The sequence below is a fragment of the Callospermophilus lateralis genome, chromosome 7, assembly GCF_048772815.1.
Source record: "Callospermophilus lateralis isolate mCalLat2 chromosome 7, mCalLat2.hap1, whole genome shotgun sequence".
Taxonomy (NCBI): domain Eukaryota; kingdom Metazoa; phylum Chordata; class Mammalia; order Rodentia; family Sciuridae; genus Callospermophilus; species Callospermophilus lateralis.
Window position 1 is genome coordinate 61420045 of NC_135311.1, and position 25168 is coordinate 61445212.

The 25168-nt window shown below is 42.3% G+C and overlaps 1 protein-coding gene across 2 annotated transcripts in view; it reads right to left on the reverse strand.

Moving 5' to 3' along the window:
* The window catches only part of Slc44a3 (solute carrier family 44 member 3), a 78171-nt gene that overhangs the window by 47148 nt on the left and 5855 nt on the right, over positions 1 to 25168 (reverse strand). For both annotated transcript variants that reach the window (XM_076863451.1, XM_076863450.1), the window contains exons 4-9: positions 24346 to 24482; positions 23210 to 23303; positions 12558 to 12718; positions 10681 to 10770; positions 9393 to 9517; positions 4339 to 4525 (exon numbers count right to left, since the gene is read on the reverse strand). In XM_076863451.1, the coding sequence (XP_076719566.1) occupies positions 4339 to 4525; positions 9393 to 9517; positions 10681 to 10770; positions 12558 to 12718; positions 23210 to 23303; positions 24346 to 24482 (794 nt within the window). The remainder of the gene's footprint in view (positions 1 to 4338; positions 4526 to 9392; positions 9518 to 10680; positions 10771 to 12557; positions 12719 to 23209; positions 23304 to 24345; positions 24483 to 25168) is intronic.

A 25168-nucleotide genomic window follows, 5' to 3' on the forward strand; every position in this document is an offset into this window, starting at 1 on the left:
GCTGGACCATGAGCAGGTTTTTGTGAAATAACTTCAATTATCATTTAGATCTCTGATTTTTTTTAATAAAAAACAGCAATTTTCTTTTATAAAGTGTTCTCAAATACGCCAGGCAGAGTAGAGAATAAACCACAAAGCTGAAGCTAGTACTAGATATTCCTTAGTCAATGCTAATTCCTAATAAAAAGAACACATGTGGCCCCTCATTTGCAATGCAAAGCTCTCTTTCCATCTCCGTCTTCTAACATCCTTGGGAGGCAGATTCACATCATTTTTCCACTGAACAAATTGCAAGAGGAGAGCACAGATGACTAATACACAGGAAACCCAGAACTGCCTGGATAGCAGGCCCCTTTGATGAGAAAATTCTGTCTGGATCTACTAACTCCTTTCCCATCCTGCCCGTTGCCTGTTCCAAGCCTGCTGTGTACATCCTGCAGCTCCTCCTTCCAACTGCAGCAAGGACCTGGAGAGAGGCACCTCCACCCACAGGACTTTTCCATTTTATAGATTGAGGCTTCCAGACCACTTTAGTGACCATAGCGGGTGCTGAGAATATCTGGGTTCTTTCCCACTCACCAATAGCACCTGCTGGATTCCCAATGGTTCCTATAGCTTTTGCTCCCCCCCTCACCCCTACTGAATTAAAAAAAAATATCTGTCACATTGCTTGTCATAGACAAATCCCGGTGGACTAATAAATGTCATTTCTGGGCAGGGTGGGGGCTGAGATTGACAAGCTCTGCTGAAATGACCTGTACCCAAATCCACAATTTGTCAACTTCTTAATAGACTGATAAACAGTCACTAGAGAAATAGCTCATCTGGACAAATGTGACCTAACAAATGTCACTTAACTTCACTCCTATTTTTCCCCCCCACCAAAAAAAACACACCAAAAACAAAACAAAACAAAACAAAAAAAACCCTCACAACTATTTACCTAGTGAGGAGCCCCACATACACAACTAGACCCTAGACTGAAGAGTGAGCCTGTCCTCATTGTAGCTGCCCAAGAGGTGAGCCCCTCGGGCTCTCTGCAAAGAGCACTCAGCCCTCATCACCTGGTGGGTATGGTTTCATAAGAAGTGAAAGCTGCTCACAGCCTCCCCCAAGTACAGCTGGGGCATCTTCTGAAGATCAAAAAGTGATGCAGCTGCTGACCTGCCCAGCCCAGAGAAGGGTCACTCTGGCACTGAGAAGGCATTTGAGAACAAAGGGGATTCTGTGCACTTAGCCAGCCCACAGGTGTGTGGAAAGGGCAATCAGGTGTTGTGAGAGAGTGGGCCAAAAATCTGGTTTCCCTTATGCAGGTCTGTTTTAGTCAGCTTTTTTGCTGCTGTGACTAAAAGACCCAAATGGAACAACTTTAGAGGAGGAGAAGTTTATATGAGGGCTTACAGTTTCAGCTCCATTCCTCAGGTCTCCAGTAAGACCGAACAACATGGCGGGAGAATGTGGCAGAGGGAAATGGCTCACATGATTATCAGGAAGCAGAAAGACTCCACTTGCTAGATATAAATACATACCCCAAAGCCACACCTTCAATGCCCCACCTCTTCCAGTCACACCATACCTGCCTTCAATCACCACCCAATTAATCCCATCAGGTGATATATTCACTGATTGGCTTAAGGCTCTTTCAACCCAAACATTTTCCCTCTGAACCCTCTCACATAATCTCATACATGAGCTTTTGGTGGACACCTCACATCCAAACCATAACAAGTTCCCAGAGAGAGCTGGGCGTGGCCCTGTAAGGAAATTTCTCTCCTGTAAAGCCTAAGATAGTCTTGCTTGTAGACTTCTACAGTAGGTCCTGGGCACCTGTTTTCTTTCCTGCCTTCTACTCCTCTCATTCTTGCTCCTTTTGCTTCTCCCACTGATAGGGAACTGCCACACTTCAATACATGACCCTCTGAGATGCCTGTGGAGCAACCTGCTACCTTCGGCCCTGAGGAAGAACCTCCTGTTTCCTGGCCCTCCTGCTTTCAATCCTGAGATTGAGGCTGTCCAATGCCCTGTAGGCCCTGGGCCCAACTAGGGTCCAAATAGAAGGAAGTTAAGAGGCACAGTGCTGGTAGCTCACCCCAAGTCAAGCCTTGGGGTTATTCCCCCAAGTCCCCCAAGTCTCAGACTGGGCTCCTAGCTGTGTGGCCTTCAGCAAATGACTTGCTCAGAACTCAGTTTTCTTGCCTATAATTTGAGAATAGCACATTAAGTTGCAAGAGAATTAAGATGCTCAAAGGGGAGCACACAAAGAAGAACCTAGTACAGAGCTTAGAATCCAGAACATTTTCAACAGCAGGTACCAAGACCCCTGTGCTCCCTTCTGACCAGGACTGAGAGCCCTTCAAGCCAGTGAGCTAGAGAAAGGCTGTTCAGTTCTGTGCTAGGGGAGACTTCCAACTGTCCCATGATAACTGCTTCCCTATTTTTTTTTTGGTGGTACTGAGGATTGAACCCAGGACTTCATGCATACTAGGCAAGCACTCTACCACTGAGCTATATCCCTAGCACTGATTCACTTTTTCTTGGAAATAGAACCTCTAAGTTTTAAACTGTGCAAGACTGACCAAAATGAAACTATATTTCCTGGTCTCCTTTCCAGATAGATGAGTGTTATCATCAACCTAGGATTTGGCCAGTGGGGTGGAGGGGGAAGTGCAACCTATGACTTCCAGGAGGGGCATGCTCATCCTCCTCCCTGCCACCTTCCTACAGGCTGGAATAAGACATGGTGGCTGGAGCCCAAGTGGCCACTTCAACTATGAAGTAGAAGCAAGTAGTAGAGGTACAGAACAAGAAGGCACCTGAGTCCTTGAAATCTGGAAGACTATGCTTGCCAGGAATCCTCCTTGTGGACACCATCTATGTAGGAGGGAAATTACTTGATACTTTGTTTGAGCCAATGTTCGCTTTGAGTTTTTCTATAACTTCCAGATAATCCTAATCCTGATTAATTAGTCTGTTTGACCAAGGTTCCTCCCTGGATATCAGAAGTTCACTGTAGGCCTTCAGGAAGCTTCCAGAGACCTGCAGCAGAAGACACCACCCCAACAGCATTTCTGAAACCAGAAATAGAGGCTTCCCAAGGGCTGCTGACCACCTTGATTCTGAGGGTCAGTTCACTCCAGAGGACAGGGAAGGGACCAGGTTCACTAAGAAACAACCACAGCAGTTGCTCTGACATGCAAGATGACACATATTGGCTCCTTTCCCTGGAGTCAATGAAAAGCAGAATAAACTTGCTAAAACATTAAGGAATTGCACCAGTCTTGTTAACTTGACATGTGCTGTGGTTTTTATCTGCCTGGTGACCATCTTAGAAAGCAACTTTCTATTTTGTATTCACATCAGGGCGTGATTCTAGATTGTCACCAAATCAAGTAGAGGAGTTAGAGAAGAGCTTGAGTAGGATCATTCAAAGTGAGGCCCACAGATTAGCTGCCTGCCCTCACACTGTGTGTCATGAGTCTGCAATGAGATGACGGGTTTGTGTCAGAATGAAGATCAATGGCATCAAGAGCACATTGATTCCTTCAGCTGATTTTTTTTTTTTCTTTCATAGCAAGACTTTCTCAGCAAAGGAAGCAATGGAGTGGTACACATTCCAGGCACAAGCTCTGTCTGGTTTCAGAGAACTTTGACTAACACTGCTCTAGAATGTGGTGGCCCTGTTATGGAACATTTAAAACATACCCCCCCACCACACACAATCTTACCCCAAGTGCAATAAATTAGAATCTCTGAGAATGGGGTTCATGTATCTGTATTATAACAAAGTACCACAGTCCACTCTGAGGAGTGCTCCTGGAGGGGACCAGTGTTTGGGTACCATGGGAGGATGCAGAATTGTCTTTCAGAACCTACAAAGGGCGAACTTCTGAATGCATTCATGTTAAACTTCAGCTGGCCCTGCTGGGCACAACAAACTTTTGACAGTCTTCCTTGTTTCTTTATCACCTACTGATTGGATAGGGGTTGACAAATTATCTTGGATAAAATTTAAACCTGGAGACATTTGATAATATTCTTTCTACAAGCCTTTGTTCAGATTGTAATTTTTCCTAATGCTTTCAGTCCTGACTGAATTTATTCTCTCATGAAACACAAGCCCAGCTTCTTCAAAGTCAATACAAAAGAGGGAAGGGAACTTCCGTGTCCCCCCCCCCCCCCCGGCCCCGTGACAGAGCCCTGGCACTGTCACTGCTGTCATCAGATGCCGCTGGTTGCATGAGAGGTTTGGTGCCCACAGAAGCAGGCCAATGTTCTCACAATGGTGAGGTCTCCTGCGTGTGACTCCTAGGGAAGGAACCTGCACCCACTGTCCCTTACCGGCAGTTCCCAGGCTCAGCAGCACAGCCACCCAAAGGATCCAGAAGAAAATGAGGATGGCAAATGTCCATAGTGGCTGGAACAGCAGGAAAGGAGAGCTTCTGATGACTTTATTTGTGACTTGGAAAAGCTCCACTGTCAATTTTATTCTCTTTCTGAGGACAAAAATCAAGACGAGCAGAATTGCCTGGTGAGAAAGGGTTTAGAGAGTAAATTATTTCAAAATAATCAGGGAACTAGGTACAGCTTAAAGCAAGCCCTATTATTTTACTGACATTTCAGCAAATAGCTCTTTTAAGATAGTCATACATGACTTTTGTTATAACTGAACAGGTCAATTCCCAGGCATGAATTGAACACCTACTATGTGTTGGTCCCTGTGCTAGATCCTGTAGCTAGAACAGTGAACACTGCCTAGTCCCTTCCCAAAGGAGCTTGCAGTATAGTCAGAAAGCAAAGGCAAATGAGAATTAGGTCCTCTAGAGTCAGGAACTATCTTCTCTCCCTCCACCCAGAATCCAAGATGCTCAAAGAAGACAGCAAAGGACAAGGGAACTTGAGTGTGAAGGAAAAGGACAGTAAGTATGTGCCAAGGCAGCCTCTGTGCCTTCTCCTCTATTGCTTTTTTTCTGCCCTGTATATAAGTACCTCTGAGTCTCTCATGTAAAGATGTAATCGTCGTTCACCCCACATTGGTCCAGCCACTGTCTTCTGTCTCCTTATCCTCACAGCTGAGTTTCTTAGCTTGTCTACACTGGCATCTACACTCATCTCCAATCTCCTGCAAACCCCTAGACCCCCACACTCTCTTGAAACTGCTCCCCCAAAGGTCACTTCATGTGAAGTCTGCTAGATCCCATAGAATAGTCTACATTCCAAGTCTTTTTTTTTTTTTCCTTGTGGTGTTGGGGAATGAACCCAGGACCCTGTGCATGCCAGGCAACTGCGCTACCACTGAGCCACATCCCCAGCCCCTCCAAGTCTTGCTTGGCCACAGCATAGCATTTGAATCTACTGTTCACTCCTCTTTCTGATCCTTGGCTTCCACAATCTCTCTGGTTCTTCTTCTATTTCAGTTATTGCTTCTTAGGATCTTTGGGGGGAATCTTCTGCTCCTTTGTGGTTTTAGCATCCTTCCCAGATGCTGATGACCTTCAAATAAAAACCCCAGCCTCACCTTTCTCTAAGCACTGGATGAAGAAGCATATTAGATATTAAAAAGGCCATACATGCTTCAAACTTACCCTGTCCTGAACCAAATTCATTATCTTTATGCCAAAATCTCTTCTTCCCTGTATTTCCTACCTCTAGTGGTCCTAATTTTTCTGGACTCCAAGATTCCTTTCTTGCATTCTGTCCTATGGTTACCTAACCATAGTATTTGGCATTTTCCACTGCATATGTTTATATCTGAACCTTCCCTTAGATTGATTTCCTTGAGGTTAGCACACAGCATAATCCCTGTCACCTCTGATTCAGTTTCTTAAATATCTCTTAAGTCATCCTCTCCTCTCCAACACCACTGATGATGTCCCAGGTCCAGTCTCATCATCTCTTATCTGGCCCCCAATGGTCTCCTCATTAGTTGTCTGCATTTAATTTTCCTGATATGCCTCCACCTCAATCCCTCCTCCTCTTAGCTCACAGCTAAGGGACCTTTCTAAAGGGTGAAGTCTAGGGTGTCATCTCCTTGCTAAAAATCCATCAATGGCTCTCCAGAACATCTGGATAAAGATCAGACTCATTATTATCACAGATCCCCGATCTTACAGAAATGAGCCCTCCCTGAACCTGCATCAGACTTTCATGGAGGGCACCTATCCATGTGACCCTGTGTACTCTGTTTCCTTGCCTGAGCTGCCCTTTCTCTTCCAACTGGACTGGAGTATTTCTGCCCTCAAAGATCTCACACACAGTGAAGGAAAGACGTCAGAGGAAAGCAGGATAAATTGTGCAGAAGCTACTCCAGGATCTGCGAGCACACCCCTACTGTGGAGGGTTCTTGAGAAGCCAAGCCCAGAAGAGACCTTTAAACTGCAAAGGGTTATCAATGCCTAACACAATCAACAAGGAAGGGACTGTTTCTCTTTAACTGTTCAGGAAACAAAGCGATATAATCTTTAGGCAAATAAATTTGGCTCTGGCTCCTAAGAGGAACCTTAATATAGGTGAGTATTTAAATGTGCGTGTGTGTGTGTGAGTGTGTGTGTGTTACAACTTGTATTAGAAATATCCAGTTGATGCCCCACTCAGACTTAGAGTACACTGTGAGCATGTCCATCACAAGGGAAGGTTGACTCTAATTTGTTCCTTTCCCCAATCTGGATGGAGATCAGTGTCACCACCCAGTGCTGCAGGTGTGGACCGAGTGGGTGGGCAGAGCTCACCACACAGGCTTTACTCCTAAGTGGCAGGGAGCTGCATTCTGCTAATCATCTTAGAGTATTGGCTGAAGTGAGCATATAATGCCACTCACCTCATTTTCCTCTTTGTTATATTGAAACTCCTTAAGTGATATTCACAGTTGGCCCCCATCTTACCAGAACATGTGCTCAAGTTTATTTGTAAGGCTCCTGCTAAGAACTCCAGGAACACATCCTTGAGACAGGAACACATCCTTGCCTAGGAGGTCCTCAGTGGTCCCCAGGGACCATACCTCTTAACAGCATTCCCAATTTATGCACGAGGAGACCAGGGCCTAAGAGGCCAAGTCATTTCTCCCAGGTCTCAGCAATGGGCCCTGGATTTGGGCACAGGCCTGGGACTACAGAGGCTGGGCTCTTTTTTCAGGAACTAAGGCCACTCCAAGGCTCTCTGGGTTTCTGTTGGGCAGCATCACAAAAGGGAAAGGAGCTCTGAAGTAAGCAAGAAGGGATAAAGTTTGAGGGAAGTGACCCCCCCTTTTCCATTTGTTCCTTTCCTGATAATGTCAGTTTACTCCTTTCTCTCCTTTAAAGAGAAGAGCTGAGATAAGAAGAGTCAGAGAAGGGAAGAGGGGCTTCTAATTACTTTTCCCCCGACCCCTGGAGATCAGCTCCAGGGTATCTGTGGGAGGTGTCTGCAGATGTCTGTGGGAGCTGGTTAGTGTAGGGACCAAGCAGGGCAGGCAGTGACTTCCCTGGGTGTGGCCATCCTCTTCCTTACCCAGACTAGTTCTCAACTGAGCATCTGAGCAGGTCACCTGCCAGGCAGTAATGAGGGTGGCTCTCTGGTGAATGCGGAGCCTCCATGGCAGATCTGCCTCTCAGCAAGGAGTGGGGTCCACACCTCTGCAACAGCATTCCAATGCGATGCATGAGGAGACCAGGGCCTCAGAGACCAAGTCATTTTTCCCAGGTCTCAGCGGTGGGCCCTGGATTTGGGCACAGGCCTGGGACCACTGAGACTGGATTCTTTTCCTGTGCACTGTGTCAGGGCACTGCCTGCTGCGCACTTCACCTGGTCACAGGCTGTGCTGGCTTGTGTCAGTGCCTCTCTGCTCCACTGTTTAGTGCTGAGCCCTGCGTATGTTAGAAGTTGCGTGTAACTGATGACGGAGACAAAGGATCTGGGCTCCTGTGAGGGTAAGAGTAGAGCCAGCCGGGCCAGCACAGGAGAGAAACCCAAGCCAAATGAGGGCACATGAGCCAAGGCTGGATTCTGCCCTCTGTACAGCCACCTGTGACACTCAGGGACAGGTGACACAGACTCACCTTTCCCTCACCTCATACTAGGTGAAGAGGAGAAGTCACCCCTGACCCTGAGACCTGGTGGCCATGAATAGTGCAGTGTGTGAGGACAAAGGGGGCCCTGTGGAGGGCTGGGGAGGACCTGGCTCTCTCCCCAGCTCTGGGCCCTGCTCCTCCTCCCCTGAGTCCCAAAGCCCCAGGCCTGGCTGTTGGGGAGCCTTTTCCTCTACAGCCTCCTTCACAGTCCCTGCTCAGCAGTGAGCCTGGACTTTGACTGAGGAAGGAGTCAGCTGCTTTATTGGATGCCACTTGCTCCCTGATACATCTTATGTAAAGAACATAAACCTGAAAACTCACTGTGGAAAGGAGAAAATGTGCAGCCTGTACCCAATATGAGACCTGAAGGATTTCCTCAGAAGAGAGAATGGAGCTGGTGAGAGAATCTGCATTTGCAGAAAGGTTTAATGGGCTGTGGAAGGCCCTGGCTGCCTCTCTCCTGCACAACGGTGAGTGAGCAACAGCTAGCACTTGACCTGGGGTTACCAGAGGTTCAACACACCCCACCCCCAGAGCCTGGTGATTCCAGCACCTCTATGCCACCTGAGGGGTGACTGAAATGATTTTTGGTTGCCAGGCACCCTCCTCCAACAATCACTATCCCCTGCCTCAATATTCCCAGTTCTCCTGTTTTTAACTAGGGAGTTCACTGAGGAGGCAGCAGGTTGTCTGCAAACCAAAATAACTCAGTGGCTGGCAGGTGTGGAGACAAAGGGCCCTGTGTGCTCAGGGCAGCGGAGCTGGCACACCCTGGGAGAGCTCAGTACCCACTGGCTCACAAACAGGAAATGAGAGCTGTCATAAACTGCTCCCTCCTCCCCTCAGGTCCACCATTGGAGCCCCTTGTGCAGGAATGGCCTAACAGCAAGGATAAAGAATCAGCCTCTGGAGGGCAACTTGGAAAGAATTTATTTTTTTCGAAGGTTTTGATTGATTCCTACATAGGTATCTCAAATCCAAAGAAGGTACCCCATCATGTAGGCACATTCTGAGGTGAAAGAAAAACAAATGCTAGTTGTTTTTGACTAAAATTCAATGATCTGGGGGTTTCAGAGCTCTGGTGACTCAACCCACTGCTGAAAGGGTTTTCTTTTTCTTTTTTTTTTGAGGGGGGGGTAAGGGATGAGTATCGGGATTCAACCCAGTGGTACTTAACCACTGAGCCACGTCCCAGCTCTTTCTATTTTTTATTTTGAGACAGGGTCTCACTGAGTTGCTTAGGCCTCGCTAAGTTGCTGAGGCTGGCTTTGAACTTGTGATCCTCCTGCCTCACAAATCGCAGGGATGACAGGTGTGCACCACCACACCCAGTTGGAGGGGGTTTCTTACCGTGATGACTGTAGACACAATAGCAAACCCCAGCACACACTTCATATTTTCCCTTTCTGTGTCCAATTCTATGCTGAGGTCGTTGGTATAGTCATAATACAGCCACCATAAGATACCGCAGACAACTAGAAAACAACACCAGCAGGGCTCAGCACACATGCCCTGGGGTAACGTCCTCCCACTGTAAGCCCATTGGGTGGCCCTGCTTAGGAGGTGGGTCCCAAGTTCCTGGGGCATTTATAGCCAGCAGCTGCCCTCTGGCGGAGCTGGGCAGAGCCAGGGTAGCCCACAGAGTACCCCCCAGCCCATAAGAGCCTTTGGCTTTGGGAGACCCAGGAGGTGGCCCCAGAATACAGATGCCTAGCCCACAGGTTGGTCTAGTGTGAACAGGAAAGTAGCTACATCAACAGGATAGTGAGGGGAACTCTGTTAGTGTCCAAAGACTAAAATGTTCAGGCAAACTCTGCTGGAGATCTCTGCTGCAGGATCCTGGACACTGGCTTCTGACCCACCAAAGCCAGGCAACTTACACAGGCTGTGGGACTCCCGTATATCAGAGGCTTACTCTGAGGATACCTTGACATTGCAAATACTTTGCATTTAGCTATAAAACATTACTATAAGCCACCTCCACAGGAACTCTATAGAGGTCACAGCCATCCACTAAGTGTAGGTGAGGAAAGCACCCCTCACAAGTCAGTGCTGCCATCCAACACAGGGCTCTGGGGTGCTCCGACGCTGAGGGCAGAGCTGATAGTTCAGAGGAATGAAACACTACCGTCTCTCATTAAAATTCAAAAAACACTGATACCCTTTTCCCAATGATTCTAGGAAGATCCACAATCCAGCAACTGATGATGGGCCCACAGGGGCCTTCAGAACCCTATGCCTACTCAGGCCTGCTCTCCAGGTTGCAGAGCCTGTGCCTGACAACTGTGATCACCAACATGCCAATGAGTGAGGTGCAGGTTCAGAAAAGATCCTCCAAAATGCTTGTGATGGTACTGGAACTCTCTCTTAGTATTATGGGTACCAGGCTCATCTCAGGCCCGCAAAATATACTAGAAGCAACAACAGACTTGGCGTTAACTTTGCCGTGATCTGTGAGACATGAGCAACTCCTGTCAATCTCCCTGGGTTTGACTTTTCTTATGTGCAAAATGATGGGGATGGATGAGATACTCACTGAGACTCCATTTAGCTCACAAATACCAACTTTAAAGTTCTGTACTTAATGGAAAGGCTTTTCATTTAATCAAAAAGAAATCCGTCAAGAAGACATACTTACACAGCAATCCAAGAATAACCAATGACATGAAAATGTGAACCAGAAGAGTGGTGATGAATCGGAAGGTGAACATCATGGTCAAGGACAAGGCTGAAAAATTAAGTAAAACACATAAACCCAAACAGCAGCAAAGGGCGAGGGTGATGGTGACAGAAGCAGGAAAAGTGAGGGCCCAGGGTTTTACTCCATCTCCAAATGTCTTGGGACACCTGCTAAATGCTAAAGGAAAATACAGGATATAATCAGGGAACCCTCTGAAGCATGTGGGGTTTAGTAGGCTATAACAAAGCCAGTCTTCCTGAGTTAAAATTAAAAAGAAGGTATTTTATTCCTAAAAGCGCAAGTTATTTTTTTCCTTACAAGTCTAACTGAACTGTTTAAAAATTTTACTATACTAAGTTTCATACTGAGCTTGTGTAAAGTTCTAACTTTAAATGTCCTTAGGTACTTTTATTAAATCTAAAAGAATAATGCCTTTAAGATGAAAAATTTGAGTCTAAGTATATAAAGTAAGCTGTACAAAGCATTGCATTTCACTTTCCAATATTTGAGCTTGAATGCTTATGAATTTCTCTAAATATTTCAGTGAACCTATAAATGCTATTTTATTTTTTTTATTAAACAGAAAATCAGGATTGCATAAAGATATTTCAGTGTGGTGGCTGAGAACATGGAGTTTGGAATTAGACAGACCTGGGTTTGAGTCTCAGCTCTGTCACCCATTCTACTAGCTGCCACCCATTCTACTACTGGCCAAGGCACTTAAGCTCTCTAAGCCTCAGGTTCCTCATGGGATTTATCACATTAAAGCCTTAATGTGATAATAAGCACAGTGCCTGGTACCTGAGAATTGCTTGGGAAATAACAGCTGTTAATGCCATTATGAATCTAACAAGTACAGCCCTTGTGGGGACATTAGGTTGAGGTATATGATATCAGGACTAGTCTGGATTTTTTTTTTTTTTTTTTTTTGTATTTGGGGTTACCATGTCAGTGTCTGGGAGTCAGAAAATACTATTTGGGTCATTTGAAGTCATTCTCAGTCTAAGTAAAAAGTTTGGACCCTATATATGGTGATTACTTAAGTTTCCCCAAGCACTGGGGAATTACTAACCTACTAACCTTTTGGTAATGAAATTAAGGAAAACTCAATTTGTGGAACCGGCCAAAATATGTTAATGGATGACCAACTGGGAAGGGACTAGATAATAGGTTATTGCTATGGTCTAAAATTGCAGAGGGCGTTAACTGTTCAAAGAGAAAGTTGGCTCCAGGGGCTCAGCAAGTGGAAAGAGAGAGAGTGGGAAGTCAAGGATCAAGAGTGGGTCATTGCTTCCAGAAATACGCAGGAGAGGCATGTCTTGGCCCAAGGACTTCTTCTGCCTACAACCCAAAGCAGGTATGTTCCTTTGAAGAGCTGGATTCACGGGCACTGCAGTCTGACCCTCTTAATGTGGATGCACACTCCTCCCGGGCTCACCAGACAGCCCGCTGATCTGGCTCACCTACAGGTAGAAGGCACATTGGCCAGAAGATGTGTTTTCTTATCCCCTGATGGTTGTACTTTTCAGAGCCAAAGAACAAACTTACTCTCTGCTTTATGCATCCATCCCTCATGCAGAGCTGAGAACAAAAAACCCCCAGAAATTGGTGAATATAATCCAGTGAGGCTTCCTGGCAGACAGCCAGCTGACTTCTTCCATTCCCATTGTCCCTTTCCCAAATTTAACCTGAAATGTTGAAAATATCTTCAAAGAAAATAAACATAAAGTTTTATATTTAAGTTAAGAAGTTAATTTCAAGGAACTACATATTTAAGCTGTAGAAATTTTGGCATCCCACAAATAGTTGCTAAAATAAAATTAACTGAAAATTACCTAATGCGAAGATACACAGGCCAAGGATTGTATCTCTTGCTGACATTATTCCACTTAGAATTCGATGGAGGGTGTCAACATCATTTATCAAAACAGATGCAAACAGGGAATAGCACTCAGGTGTTTGAGGCACGCACCGGTTAAACAACGGGAAAGACTTGCTAAAAGTAAAAGAAGTGATAGCAAAAATATTTATTTCATTATTCATCTTTAAAAAGATGTTCATTTAAAATTCTGCACAATCAAGAAAGGCCAAGATCTGTAGTATTAAAAGGGTGTTTAGATACCTATTTTCAAGGTATACCTTAGGAAGCCAGGCAGCAGGTGATGGGACCCACAGAAACGTGAAACCTGAACTTGGGGAACAACTTTTTTTTGTTTTGTTTTGTTTCCGGTGCTGGGCATCAAACCTAGGGCCTTGTGCATACACAGCAGGTGCTCCTGCTGCGCAACACTCCCAGCCAGAACAATACTTTAAAAATGAAAACAGTATATATTTAAGGTATACAATGTGATGGTTTGATATATACATTGTGAAATGATCACCACAGTCAAGCTAATTGACAGATCCATCACCTCATAGTTACAGTTTCTTTTTTTTTATGATGAAACATATAAGATCTACTCTTAGATCTAGTATACAATACAGCATTATTAACTATAGTTTCCATGCTATACACTATATCTTTAGAAAATTGGTCTGTGGTATGTTCCTAATAAGTGAAACATACCACAGACCAATATCTTCCCTTCCTCTGCTCCTGGTAACCACCATTCTACTCTTTGCCATTCTACTCTTTGTTGTCATAAACTTGATTTTTTTTAGACTTTCTTTATAAGTGAAATCATGTAGTATTTGTCCTGTTTCTGGCTTATTTTACTTAATATAACGTCCTCCAAGTTCATCTATACTGCAAATAGCAGGATTTTCTCCTCCTCCTTCTTTTTCTTCTTTTTTGTTTTTTAAGATTGAATAATATCCTGTTGTATATGTATATACCGCATTTTATTTATGGGGAACAACATTTTCGACTCTGATGTCTTAGTCCTTTTTGGACTAACTACCAACTCTAACGTGAGAATCAGATTTCTTTAAGGCCCTGGTAGGGATATGCATTGGACCAACCTGAAGCTGTGTTAATGACAGTACCAGCTTCATTATATCCTCCTAGGAAGCACTCTCAGAGTGAGTGCTTAAAAAAATGAGTAATAACATATGAGTGACACCTTGGGTAAATTAGAAAGCAACTTTTTTTGTGTGTGTGTGTGGTGCTGGGGATTGAGCCCAGGACCTTGTCCGTACAAGGCAAGCACTCTACCAACCAAGCTATATCCCCAGCCCAAGAAAGCTAATCTTTTAGAATCCTTTCATGAGATGTGAAAATGGCCTAGGAACATATATTCTGAAGATTTTAAAGACTTCTAAAGAATCTTAATGAGGCCATGAATACCTTCATAGGCTCCTGGCTTGCTTTCTTTCCATGGTTCCCAAACAATGGAAATAATACCAACCCAAGCAATGCCAAATTATCCAACAAGTTGCTAAAAAACCAAGGAGTCACTAATTGTTTGGTGAAATGTATGAAGATGAAACAAAGAAGGACCCAAATGCAAGCATCTCCATGCAATGAAGAAGGAAAAGGCTTCTGGGATTTCAATGAACACAATGTGGAATGAGCTTCTTTAGGAGGTGACGGTATTAGAGCAAGAGTCCCTGATTCACCAAATCGTGATTTAAGAGAGAAGCAACACTCTAGAGAAATTAAATTTAAGTCTTGAAAGGGGTAAAACAGCCACCTGGCTCAAATTCCAAAAAAATACACTAGACTAAAGCTTTAGAAATCACCCATCCTCATTCCTGAGTCATTGAGTCTGCTTCCTCACAGGAACCCTTGGTTTTGGTTTCTCGCCTATCAGTCTAAAGACATTTTTTTTTTAGCATATGCAAATGTAACAGGAAATTTAAATAGAAGTTTGTAGCTGAGCTCAAAAATAACAAAAATTATACTCGAAAAACAAAATGTGAGATGCCGCCCTGCCGAGCTTGCCAAAAGAGGGAGTGGGTGGAGAAGGGGTAATGGGTTAGATTTTTCTTAACTCCCACACCCACACCAACAACAGAAAAAGGGCTGGGAGTTGGTTAGAAGAGCATTTTGAAAAAAAAATAAACTTTTAATACTGAAATGATTTTAGAGTTACAGAAAAAGTATAAAGATGGAAAGAGAGTCCCTGTGTGCCCCTCACGGGCTTCTCCCTAATGTTAGCATCTTACACAAAACAGTGCTTTTGAGAGGATGAAGACTTAACATTGACACTATGCTATTAACTAAACTACAACCTTTATTTGGACTTCATCATTTTCTATTAATGTCTTTTTTTTTTTTTTTCTGTTCTGGGGTCCAAACAGGATCCCACAGTGCATTTAGTTGTTATATCTCTTCTTTGGTCTGTGATAATCTCTTGGTCTGTCCTTGTTTCTCATGACCTTGACATTTCTGAAGATTTATATGGTCAGGAATTTTGTAAGATGTCCTTCCATTTGTAGGAATTCTGTCATGTCTTCTCATGCAGTTAGACCACAGTTATGGTTTTTGGAAAAGATCAGAGAAAGGCACGGTTAGGGAACATGATTATCATCACTATTGAACTTGGTGGCTTGATTAAGGTGGGGTGGCCATGTCTCTCCCCTGTGGAGTCGCCATTTTTCTCTTTCAATATTCTATTCTTTGGAAGTAAGTTGCTAAGTCTTGCCCACTCTTAAGGGGAGGGAAATGAAGCTCCATCTCCTAGAGGGAGAAGTATTTATCTTATGGGGATTCTTCTGTAAAGATTTAGCTCTTTACTCCATTTATTTACTTATTTAATCATTCATTTCTGGCTCTACAAAATGACACCAGGCTTAGCTGGTATTTTCCTCATCCTTCATTTCTCCACAGATCCTTTAGAGAATAGCAATTAGAAACAAAAACCTGAGTATTGGACATGCTCATTGCTACTCAGGTATCTCTATTCTAGGTCCCCTTATAATCAACCCCCGTATGGCACATTCAGAATTGCTAGTCAGGTTAGGCATGTTGGCCCATGCCTCTAATCCCTGCTACTTGGGAGACTAAAGCAGGAGGATCGCAAGTTCAAGACCAGCTTTAGAAACTGTACCAAAAAAAAGAAATTTATTGTATTTTACTTTTTGATAGTGGGTATTGTACCCAGGGATGCTTTACCATTTAGTTACATTCCCAGTCCCCCACCCCATGGCTATTTTTTTTTTTTTTTGACACAGGTTCTCACTAAGTTGCTGAGAACCTTGCTAAGCTTCTGAGGCAGGTCTCAAACTTTCAATCCTCCTGCCTCAGCCTCCTGAGTCACTGGGATTACAGGGGTGGGCCACTGAGCCCAGCAAAATAAAAAAAGAGAATTGGGGATATAACTCTGAAGTAGACCACACCTGGGTTCAATCCCCACTATCAAATAAATAAGTCCATAAATAAATAATTTTTAAAAGTTTTTAAAAAGAATTGCTAGTTGGTACTGCTGTGATAAATTCACTCACTCAAGCAGTGTTTATGTATGGCTCGTTTTGTCTCTAGTCTATAGCATACAGTCACAAATCTGTTTTCCAAATTCATTTAGGGCAACTTCTCCACCTCCTTCAGTGAGGCTGTGAAATATTTGTAATACAGTTAGATTTGTAATTGTCTATGTTCTATCCTGAGAGCTCCTGACACCTTGGCTGATTTTATTTATTTATTTATTTTTGGTATACAGTGAAATTCACTACATTTCAGGTGCTGACAAGTGCAGAGAGTCATTAGAACAGCAATTCTAAAGGTTTCTTTCTTTCTTTCTTTTTTTTTCCTGGAGAATGTTCATGTGCCCGCTCCCTGTCCCCAAGGGGAAGAGAGTCATGGGCACCTCTTCTAAGTCAGAAGACAAGGGCGTCATGGGAAACTCATTGAGCTTAGGGAAGCCCAAAGGTTAAGGTCTGAACCACCCTGGGAAATGTGGAGGGAGACTGGCTTTGGCAACAGAGTGAAGGGCCATGCCATTTGTCAGGGATGCCCTCCTTGGGGCACTGCCTAAACAATCTATGAAAGTGCTCATCTCCCCACACCCGGGCCCAAAAAAGCATTATTAAACCTTTAGAGGCTGACCATCTGCAGATGTCCTCTATCACAAGGAGGTCGATCTAGCCTCTCTTATGTTTAAGAAACATTATGGGGCTGGGGCTGGGGCTGGGGCTGGGGCTGGGGCTGGGGCTGGGGCTCAGCGGTAGCGCACTTGCCTGGCATGTGTGAGGCACTGGGTTCGATTCTTAGCACCACATAAAAATAAATAAAATAAAGGTCTATCAACAACTAAAAAATATTTTTTAAAAAGAAACATTTGATTTTTTCTTTGAAGCATTTATTCAGATTCCTACCCCATTTTTTGGCAGGGACCACTGGGGATTGAACTCAGGGCCTCTGGAGCACTGAGCCACATTCCCAGCCCTATTTCACATCTTTACATAGAGACAGGGTCTCACTGAGTTGCTTAATGCCTCACTTTTTCTGAGGCTGGTTTTGAACTTGCAACCCTCCTGTTTCAGCCTCTGGAGCTGTTGGGATTACAGGCATGCACCACCATGCCTGGCCCTACTCCATTTTTACACTGAGATTTTGTTCTTTTCAAAGTTGATTTGCAAGATCTTTCACAAATTAGAGAAATCAATTTCTTTTCTTATATGAATTATGAGTATTTTCCTATTAACTTTGCTTCTAGTGTTTCTGTATGGCAGAAATGATTCCTTTTTTATATAGTCAAATTAATGAATTTTTTATGTCTTACGAGTTTTAAGTCATAGATAGAAGCTTTCTTATTCTTAGGTTATAAAAGAATTCTCCCTTGACTTCTTCCAGTACTTTCCTCCTGGATGTTAACTGGTTGTGCAATACTATTTGTTGAATAGTTCTTTATTTAGAAAGATAATCTTATCATGTAGTAAATTTTTGTAAGCATTTGGGTCTAATCCTATTATTCTAATTATGATAAATTTGTAGATCAACTTTGGGAGAACTGACATTTTTTCTTTATATTAGCAAACTGTATTATTAACAATATAGTATGCCTTTCCATTTGTTCAAGTTTTCTTTGTATCTGAAGAACATGTACAGGTTTTCTTCCCATGAATCTAGCAGATTCCTTGTTAAATGGGCTTCTAGGCACTTTTGTGTTTTTCTGTGTGTTTTTTCTTGCTCTGGTAAAAGCGCAAATGTTTAGGTTTCAGCATGTTAATCGTGTTGCATGCCACCTGCATGAGTTCTCTCATTGTTCATAGGAGCTTTTCAGTTATTCTCTTAGGTTTCCAGGTCTATAATCATACCATTTGCAGAGTAGTAATTTTACATTCTGCTTTTCAATCTTTAAACCTCTAATTTCTTTTTCTACCACTAAACAGATTCTTAACACCAATAAATCTGATTTTTTTCTTTCTCTTTTCTTTTTTGTTTTGGTGGTGGTGGTGGTGGTGGTGGTGCTGGGATGGAACCCAGGGCCTTGCTAGGCAAGCATCTTACTGCTGAGCTACACTTCTGAGCCCCACTCTCCTGGAAATGCTATGAAAGCAAATGTTTTCTGAGCTTTCATTCAGTGTTTCTGAACATTAAGTTCAGATACAGTTTTAATGGTACTTTGTTTTTTCCTCAAACACAGCTCTTCATAAGACCTTCATTTTGTCAACTATAGTGATTTTTAGGCACTTAATGACCATATGCTGGGAAAGAATGACCCATCTCTACCCTAAGGGCAACACAGAGAAGCATGTGATGTATGGGCCACCCATGTTGGGTGGTTGACTAGTTGCCCCCTGAGCATATCATTAACTGAGGCGGGAGCGGGGTGTCTTTAGGACACAGCCTGAGGTTTCTTCTCCATGTCTCCTTTTCTTCCTACCACTAGCAAAGCCACTCAGACTTTCAGGAAGTGCTCTGGAGAGCTGCCTGCATATTTAGGTGACCCTGTCTGTGGAATTCTCAGAGCAAACATAGCAGCGCCCAACTGGAACCTCTATGTGAGAGGCTAGAACTAGAATTTACTGGGGCTGGAGGGGGAGTCTCAAACTTTTCAGATTTTTAAATACACAGGAGACTCAAAATACAGTATTATATTGAACACCAAAAGGAAAAAGATATGCTTGCTTGTTATCTTGTGCAGTACTTTTTTGCTGCTCTTGAAAGTTCATACCTAGGTACACAAACCTTCTTGATATTCAGCTTTTGCATAAAAAGGGGATGCTAATACCTCACAGGACCAACAGAGGAAGAAGAAACAATTGGTGTAGTCAAAAAGAGGTATTTGGGAAATGTTCTTTGGCCCTATAGCCACACTTCTCATGTTTTCTAGCTTTTAAATCTTGGCACCATTCTTCCATGATAAATATGATAATTTCCATCCTAAACAAACACTTACTTGTGTAGGAAAAGGAAATGGAGCCCTGGAGTCTATTTCTGTTTTCCTCACTCTGTCCAAGAAAAGGCCAGTCAATCAACTGTCTTCACTTGAAAAGTTAATATTGGAAAGGTCTGAATTTGAGAGTGAAAAGGGCTAGGACTGGAGGGAGAGGCAGAAAGATGGTGACCCAAGGACACAAGGTAGGGATGGTTTCCCTCCTAGCTTGGTGGGAGCCTAAGGAGGCCACTGGCCAGGTGGTTCAGTCTGGCCTTGAACATTTAGATTGGATTAGAAACAAACACGGACACTGCTGGGGTGTGAACGTGTCATCCCACTGGCTGGCTGGGTGGGTGACTTCCCCTCTCTCTGATCAGTCTTCTCAGCTTTAGGGCAGGGATGAAAAAAATACCCGTGGCACACAAGCTTTGTGAGGCCCAAAAAGTTAATACACATCACGAACTCAGAAAGCACCTGGTAAGTATCAAAAGTTCAGTACATGTTCTCTATGATTGCCATCAGTATCAAGATAGAGGCTTGCTGTGGAATTTGGGTTGTCATCCCATTTGCTGCAGGAGGAGAGTTCACCCAACTCTGCTTAAGTGTCAACCTTAACAATTTCATTCTCTTCAATTCCATCTGCAGGCCCAGGTATAAATGGGATTCCTAAAAAATCTTTCTCTTTAAGTACTAAATAATTTTTCTTCAACCCACTTAAACATACTAAGTTTTTTTCCTGGGTTAGGTTTCACTGAGACATGTTTATGATATCTGACAACAACCAGAATTTAAAAAATAAGGTAACATTGAAACATGGACGGAGTACTCTCTTCTACAATAATTTTGGCTTCCTTCAGTTACCTACAACACAAGGACTCATTTTAGAAAAGAATGCCACCAATTCCATTCTATTACATATGGCTTTCCCGTTTTCCCAGCACCATTTGTTGAAGAGGCTATCTTTTCACAAATGTATACTATGGCGCCTTTGTCTAGTATGAGATGATCATATTTATGTGGGTTTGTCTCTGTGTCTTCTTCATGTCTGTTTTGGTGCCAATACCATGCCTTTTTATTACTATAGATCTGTAGTATAATTTAAGGTCTGGTATTGTGATGCCTCCTGCACCACTTTTCTTGCCAAGGATTGCTTTGGTTATTCTGTGCCTCTTATTTTTCCAAATGAATTTCATAACTACTTTTTCTAAAGAATGTCATTGGAATTTTAATAGAAATTGTATTTTATCTGTATTATGTTTTGGTAGTATGGTCATTTTGACAATATTAATTCTGCCTATCCAAGAACATGGGAGAGCTTTCTATCTTCTAAGGTCTTCGATTTCTTTCTTTAGTGTTCTGTAGTTTTCATTGTAGAGGTCTTTCACCTCTTTTGTGATATTGATTCCCAAGTACTTTCTTTTTTCTTTTTTTTTTTTTTTTTGAGGCTATTGTGAATGCAATAGCTTTCCTGATTTCTCTTTCAGCTGATCCATCATTGGTGTGTGAATATCATTGATTTACAGGTGTTAATTTTATATCCTGCTACTTTGCTGAATTTATTTATGAGTTCTAGAAGCTTTTTGATGGAGTTTTTGGGGTCTTCTAAATATAGAATTATGTCATTGGCAAATAGGGATAATTTGGGCTCTTCTTTTCCTATTCATATCTTTTTTTTAAAGATTCATTTTTTAATATTTTTTTTTGAGAGAGAGAGAGAGAGAGAGAGAGAGAGAGAGAGAGAGAGAGAGAAAGGGAGAGAGAGAGAGATAATTTTTTTTTAATATTTATTTTTCTTAGTTTTCGGCGGACACAACATCTTTGTTTGTATGTGGTGCTGAGGATTGAACCCGGGCCGCACGCATGCCAGGCGAGCGTGCTACTGCTTGAGCCACATCCCCAGCCTTATTCATATCATTTTAATTTCTTTCTTTTGTCTAATTGCTCTGGCTAGGGTTTTAAGGACTATGTTGAACAGCAGTGGTGAAAGAGGTCATCCTTGTCTGGTTCTGGTTTTTAGAGGAAATGCTTTTAATTTTTCTCCATTTAGAATGATGAGATCCCATCTCACTCCAGTCAGAATAGCAATTATCAAGAATAAAAGTAACAATAAATGTTGGCAAGAATGTAGGAATAAAGGTTCACTCATACACTGCTGGTGGGACTGCAAACTGGTGCAACCACTATGGAAAGCAGTATGGAGATTCCCTAGAAAATTTAGAATGGAACCACCATTTAACCCAGTTATCCCGCATCTTGGTTTACACCCAAAGAACTTACAATAAGCATACTACAGTGACACAGCCACATCAATATTTATAGCAGCACAATTCACAATGGCTAAGCTATGGAAACAACCTAGGTGCCCTTCAACAGATGAATGAATAAAGAAAATGTGGTACATTTACACAATGGAATATCACTCAGCCATAAATAAGAATGAAATTATGGCATTTAGTATGAAATTATGGTAGATGGATGGAACTGGAGAATATCATGATAAGTGAAATAAGCCACTCCCAACAAACCAAAGGCTGAATGTTCTCTATGATATGTGGATGCTAATACAAAATAAGAGAGTGGGGAGAAGAATAGAAGTTCATTGGATTAGACAAAGGAGAATGAAGGGCAGGGATAGGGGATGAGAATAGGAAAGACAGTAGAATGAATCAGATATAACTTTCCTATGCCAATATTTGAATGCACAACCAGTGTAACTCCAGATCAAGTACAACCACAGAAATGGGAAATTATACTCCATATATGTACAGTATGTCAAAATATACTACTGTCATGCATACCTAAAAAGAACAAATAAAAAGAAAAGAATGTCACCAAAATGACTAACTATATTCTGCTTCATATGTAATTAAAACCTTTTGAGTCTTTTTTGAATACCTGCAAGATCAGTATTTTTCAAGCTTCACTTACAACCAGTTAGAAGATCATGCAATAAATTATTTTTTAAAGTGCAGCAGAATAGAAACTATTATTATGAATCCTATGCAGGGGAAGTCTTATTTTGCAAGATCTCTATTTCTGTTTTATATACCTAAGTAAATTTGATGGTATGGGTACACTGGGGTTGTGATATATTGTTTTACTTATGTAGCTCCCAACCAAGAGTTTAACAAAGACTGTACTACTAGAAAGTTGGCACAAGTCCTTCACTTAAATCATTATTATTTCTCAGAGATTTTTTTCTCAGTTCTTACTCATTGTAAATATACTTATGTTTTTCAAAAGGATAGAACACCCAATCCAAGTTCTCCATTAACAAATCTCAGTAGCCTGACTGTGATAATGAATTGTATTTCCCCCTTTAGACTTTATGAAGGTGCCAATGTGAACCGGTTTGCCCTGGCAATCACTACTTCATCATTACAACTTGATTCTACAAATATTTGTAAATTGCCTACGATGTGCCATAGTTGATAGGGAGGAATAACACCTGCAAGGAGTTCACCCAGTAGATCCTTGAGAAGAAAGATATGGAACCCACTCTGCCTTGCTCTCCCAGGCTGTTTCTTGTGAAGGAATCTAGTTATAAAAACTGACAATAGTTGGGTGTGGTGGCACAGGCTCGGGAGACTGAGGCAGGATTGTGAGTTCAAAGCCAGCCTCAGCAATTTAGCGAGGCCCTAAGCAATTTAGCAAGACCTTGTCTCAAAATTAAATATAAAAAGGGCTCAGTGGTTAAGCACCTCTGGGTTCAATCCCCACTACCAAAAACCACCCCCGAAAAAACAAAACAAAAAACAAAATGAACAATGTGTAGCTGCATGAAAAAGCACAAGTTCATGTTTTTACTTTGCAATAAAAGAAAAAACACATACCAACTACTTCATAAAAATCACTCATTTGGTAATAAATTACATATTATGTATATTATATATATAGCTAGCTGTAGGGTGTTGTTGGAAGACTACATATCTATCTATCTATCTATATATATATAGATATATCTATCTATGTATCTATCTATCTATATATATATATATCTTTATTGTTTGCTAAATTTTCTCCTTATTTATCCTGGTTACTAGTACATTGTCCATTGTGTGTGTTGCAAATGATCCCTCCTTGTTTGACTTGGCCTTCTGTGGACCTTAAGCTCCCTGCAGGAGCTTACTCAATATGTCCTTCATGTTTTCTACAAAACCTAGAAGAGTAGAAGACAAGTACCTGATAGCTATTGTTGATACATAAAGAAGTACAGAAGATTTTACCTTGGAGGAACTGGTAGCCTAGGGCACAGTGAGTTTGCATTTGGATTCCGGGTGTAGTTGAAGGAATTCAAATTATAGATGCACAGGAAAGACCCTGAAAGCACAAGACACAGACAGTACTATTTTCCTACATTAGACCCATTTTCCTGGGGGAAACCACTAAAGAAATCACATCATTTTGCCAAGCCAGAAGGAGATAGAATACATTACCTGGATTTAGGAACCAGGTGACTTAAAAACAAAAATGAATAAACACACAATTTTAGATTGAGTTAGGGCCTCTTTTCTCTCTCTCCAAAACCACAAATTCAAAAACTAAACATTAAATGATTGGTACTAAAATGACATGAAAGTTATTTGAAGATGATTTATTGCAGGAGCTTGATATTTTTAACTTGGCTTTGCAAATAATTTTTAAAAATCTGGCATTATATTTCTTAGGCAGATAAAATTTGCAGTGGGCTGCCTCACATTCCTTTTCCTTCCTTTGTTTGTTTAATTCTTAAAACAAAAATCTGAACCAGTGAGTCCAGAGCAAGTATTTCAGCTACATGAATGCTTTTGGTACAGTTTATGATTATTCAACAGGTCAACAAATGTCTTTACCAGCCCTGACAATTTCATCAAAGAACCAACTTGTAGTCAATTCAACCTGAAGCCTTAGGCCTTAAGAATCTGCTGTCTCTCAGGTGGTAGTGGTACATGCTTATACTCCCAGTAACTCCAGAGGCTGAGGCAGGAGGATTGCAAGCTCAAGGTCAGTCTCAACAACTTAGACCACGTCTCATAATAAAAAGTCTGGGGATGTAGTTTTGTGGGAAAGTGCTTGTGGGTTCAATCCCCAGTACCATGAAAAATAAAACTTAAAAAAAAAAAAGATACAATTAAAAAAAGAGTCAGCTGTCTCTTTCATGCTCTCTGTGGAAGACCACTTTGCTGCAGGGAGCAGGCGCCAAACAGACTAGGTTTCATAAATCCAGAGAGGCCGGAATGAAATTGAGTAAGCTCATGAGAAAATGTTTAAGTCCTTTTCCACATAAGATGAGGCACCTCCAAAGGAGGAGCTTTGCAGAGAAAGCAGGGTCAGGGTAAAGTACCCTATCTAGATCCCCACAAACTGGCCCCTTGGTGCCTACCACTGGTGTTTGCAAAGAGCTGAACTTCTTCCAAGGTGTTGAGCTGCTCTTCAGGACAGCTGGACACGCAGAGGACAGTGGAACCAAGCTTCCTATCTTTGATATCCGGTTTGCAGGAATTCATAAAGAACACATGTCTAAGGAGACAAATGAAGCAGAAGCATGTCTTAGAGCATGACCTCTCATTGGACCTAACTGTAGACTTTAAAAAGTATCTACGTACTGCCAACTATGAGAATTAATAAGGCAAACTTTTAATCAAATGTTTCAGCATCACTGAATATACATTATGCCAACCAGGGGTCATCTACAGAGTAGCACAGCTTGTGAACCATACTCAAATGTGAACAAAACTTTCCTTCTCCAGATTCAGCATTTTCAGGGCATAATTCTGGGGGGTACCTGAGGAAAAGAAGGCATTAGTTAAACTGTCTGTGGATTGCCAGATATGGATGCATGAAGTACTCACTGGCATCCCTGCCAACTATATCCTGCCCAAGAGTATTCAAATAAACTCCAGAGAACAGCTGAACACAGAATACAGGGAAGTGACAAATGGAAAGGAGAAAGTGGCCAATGTTGGGAACTAAGCGCAGCTTAAGAGCCAGGACATTTAGAAGACCCTGCCTACAGCTACCCAGCGGCTGGGTAAGATAGGGCAAAGAACAAAATTAGGCCCAGCAATCTGGTGCCTGCCTGTAATCTCAGTGGCTCAGGAGGCTGAGGCAGGAAGATGACAAGTTTAAAGTCAACCTCAGTCATTTAGGGGGGCCCTAAGCAACTTAAAAAGACCCTGTCTCTAAACTAAGGGAAAAAAAATGCT